The sequence below is a fragment of the Xyrauchen texanus genome, chromosome 36 (assembly GCF_025860055.1).
Source record: "Xyrauchen texanus isolate HMW12.3.18 chromosome 36, RBS_HiC_50CHRs, whole genome shotgun sequence".
Lineage (NCBI taxonomy): Eukaryota > Metazoa > Chordata > Actinopteri > Cypriniformes > Catostomidae > Xyrauchen > Xyrauchen texanus.
The window spans coordinates 35,462,194-35,465,392 of NC_068311.1; the positions used below are offsets into that span (position 1 = coordinate 35,462,194).

The 3,199-nt window shown below is 42.1% G+C and overlaps 1 protein-coding gene across 1 annotated transcript; it reads left to right on the forward strand.

The window, feature by feature from the left end:
- The first annotated feature begins 767 nt into the window (after positions 1 to 767).
- Positions 768 to 2,444, forward strand: LOC127629843 (forkhead box protein L2-like). The gene has a single exon (XM_052107120.1). It carries the CDS (start codon positions 936 to 938, stop codon positions 1,845 to 1,847), a length of 912 nt encoding a protein of 303 aa, XP_051963080.1. The 5' UTR covers positions 768 to 935; the 3' UTR covers positions 1,848 to 2,444.
- Positions 2,445 to 3,199: the final 755 nt, after the last annotated feature.

The following is a 3,199-nucleotide window of genomic DNA, read 5'->3' on the forward strand; positions in this document are numbered from 1 at the left end:
AAACAATCCCCCAAACAGTCCCACTTTATATATACAGTACCACAAGAAAAAAAGAAAAAAAAAATTCGACTCGTCTTTCCATTTCTTAAAAAAACAAAAACAAATTGAGGTTAAAGTGAGGCATTTACAATGGAAGTGAATGGGGACAATTTTTGGAAGGTTTAAAATAAAATGTGAAGCTTATAATTTTATAAACGCACTTGCATTCATTTTTCTGTTAGAACTTGCGTTTTATTTGTGCTGTAAAGTTGTTTTAATCGTCGTTTTATTCCGGTTGGGACGTTTTATCTGATGACTTTTTACAGAAAATTTTAGGAAGCGATTTTATCACACTAAAATAATAGTAATAACAATAACAACAACAACAACAACAATAATAATAATAACAATAAAAGTTACGATAACGTTTGTGTTCCTCGGGTTTAAATGTCATTTATATTAGCCTAGGCCTATGTCTGCACCTGTAATTGCCCACAAACCAAATAGTGCATGTCTCCTAAAACTCAGAAAACAGTGTTCTGAATTCGCAAGGAATGAACCAAAAGAGATAGATCGCATTCGTGGCATAAGAATCAGGAAGCTTTGCGAACTTATCGCATGAGAGTGTGTGTGTGTGTGTGTGTGTGTGTGTGTGTGTGTGTGTGTGTGTGTGTGTGTGTGTGTGTGTGTGTGTGTGTGTGTGTGTGTGTGTGTGTAAGCGAAAGAGGAGGCGGGCTTATACGGAAAACCCAAAGCACAATTTACCGTTCTTCTCCAGGGGTGTCTAGTTGAGGATAAACTTTGAGGCGCAAGAGCTTTTAACGCTGACATTCAGCTGCAGACTTGGCCTTCAAAAGCAAAAACTGTTTCAGGCCGGACGGGACAGCTATTTTGACTGAGAAAACTCTTGTTTTCATTGGTCAGAGCGTTTGTTTTGGTGCAGGTCCGCGTGCGCAATGATGGCCACCTACCCAGGCCCGGAGGATAACGCCATCATCCTCATGGACACCAACTCGAGCTCGGCGGAGAAAGACCGGACCAAAGACGACCCACCGCCCGAGAAGGGCCCGGACAAATCAGAGCCCGACCAGAAACCGCCGTACTCCTACGTGGCGTTGATCGCCATGGCGATCCGCGAGAGCTCGGAGAAACGGCTCACGCTCTCCGGTATCTACCAGTACATCATCAGCAAGTTCCCTTTCTACGAGAAGAACAAGAAAGGATGGCAGAACAGCATCAGACACAACCTGTCACTCAACGAGTGCTTCATCAAGGTGCCTCGGGAGGGCGGCGGCGAGCGAAAGGGCAACTACTGGACCCTGGACCCGGCCTGCGAGGACATGTTCGAGAAGGGGAATTACCGGCGGAGACGACGCATGAAGAGACCGTTCAGGCCTCCGCCGACGCATTTCCAGCCCGGTAAATCTCTGTTCGCCGGAGATGGGTACGGTTACCTCTCCCCGCCCAAGTACCTGCAGTCGGGCTTCATCAATAACTCCTGGTCTCCGTCGCCCATGCCCTACGCCTCCTGCCAGATGAGCAGCGGGAACGTGAGTCCTGTTAACGTGAAAGGCTTGTCCGCGCCGTCCTCGTACAATCCATACTCGCGGCTGCAGAGCGTGGCTCTCCCCGGCATGGTGAACTCTTACAACGGCATGAGCCACCACCACCATCACCACCACCATGCGCTCCCACACGCGCAGCAGCTGAGTCCCGCCGCGACTGCAGCACCTCCGGTGTCCGCCGGTAACGGAACGGGTCTGCAGTTCACTTGCTCGCGCCAGCCCGCCGAACTCTCCATGATGCACTGCTCGTACTGGGACCACGAAAGCAAACACTCAGCACTGCACGCGCGGATTGATATATAGCGCGCTTGACTCGAGACCAAAAAGGGAGCAATATTTACTCGCTTTAAGACAGCATAGGCTACAGAAAGCGATGTTTTATTTCAAAATCCCCATAAAGACATTTTATAAAAGCGTTATTGAGGAAACTCCTTCTCTGGAGCCTCGAATTATGGATCCCTGACGCACGGACTAAAGCATAAGGAGACTGTTGTGGACATTTGTGTTGTGAATGTGCAAAAACGATTTGATAGGTTAATTCATTTGAAGGCACAGTGGAACTACAACTATGTTTACCTGAATCCGTTCTCAACATCAACGAGCTGTCAATGACTCTGGAGTGAAGTATTGGGTTCTGAACCCCTTTCCCAATTAATATATAGGCTACAGTATATTTGCTTTTTGCTTTTTGTGTGTTTAAGGAGACATGTCGGAGTTTAGGACGGGTAGATAAACTGAAACTCAGTGGAGACGTGTGTAAAACACACACACACACATAATTTGTAATGTCTACGACAGATTGGGACCATGTCTAACTAGCACTTTTCGATCTTTTCTTTTCTTTTTTTTTTCCTTTTTTTTATTCTTTAATAAAATCTTTTAACAGTTGTCGATTTTATAATTGATAGGACAAAATTCAGCGATGCTTCGGCTTCTTGTTTTTGTTGTTGTTCTTGTTTTTCTTCTTATTAGCGGGCTATTATATAACAAACGGGTTTGCACTGTTACGAGTGTCTCACACAACCTTCCACTAATTTACGCATTGCATTCTTAGTTTATTTTAATTTTATTTGAAGTTCTTCATTTAAGATAAGGTTGAGAGACAGAATGAAAGCAGCAAATAGGATTAGCCCGAAAAACAAAAACTTTAAAAAACGATTTCTGCATCATAACATTGTTAGGTGCTTGTTAAATATCATTGTTGATTAAAAATATGTTATCATTCGTTAATAAACGTTATAAAAAGTATTTTAGATGAGTATATATTAAATCAATTAGGAAAATATGAGCACGTGGAGCGTGGAGGAGAGAAAATGCGCACTGAAATGTGAGCTGTAAATAATCAGGCCTCTCATTTATTATTCCTAGTGTGAGACGAAATAAGCACAATTTTATAGTATAATAATAAATAATGACAAGGGATTAGGTTAATAATAAACTAATGATTGTTCGGATTGTTGTCAATACATTTTTTCAACAATAGAAGGCACAATAGTTCCAGTCTTGCATAGATTTAGGGGTTTTATTAATTATATTTCATTATTTAATAACGTTTTATGTAAGTAGGCCTATATACAAAGTTATATACAATTTATTTGTAATATATAATATAATTCGTAATGGTATAATGTAATATGATAATATGTTTATGGCCT

Excerpts from the sequence above, each read along its gene's own strand:
- LOC127629843 (XM_052107120.1), top strand. The coding sequence starts at position 936 with ATGATGGCCACCTACCCAGGCCCGGAGGATAACGCCATCATCCTCATG.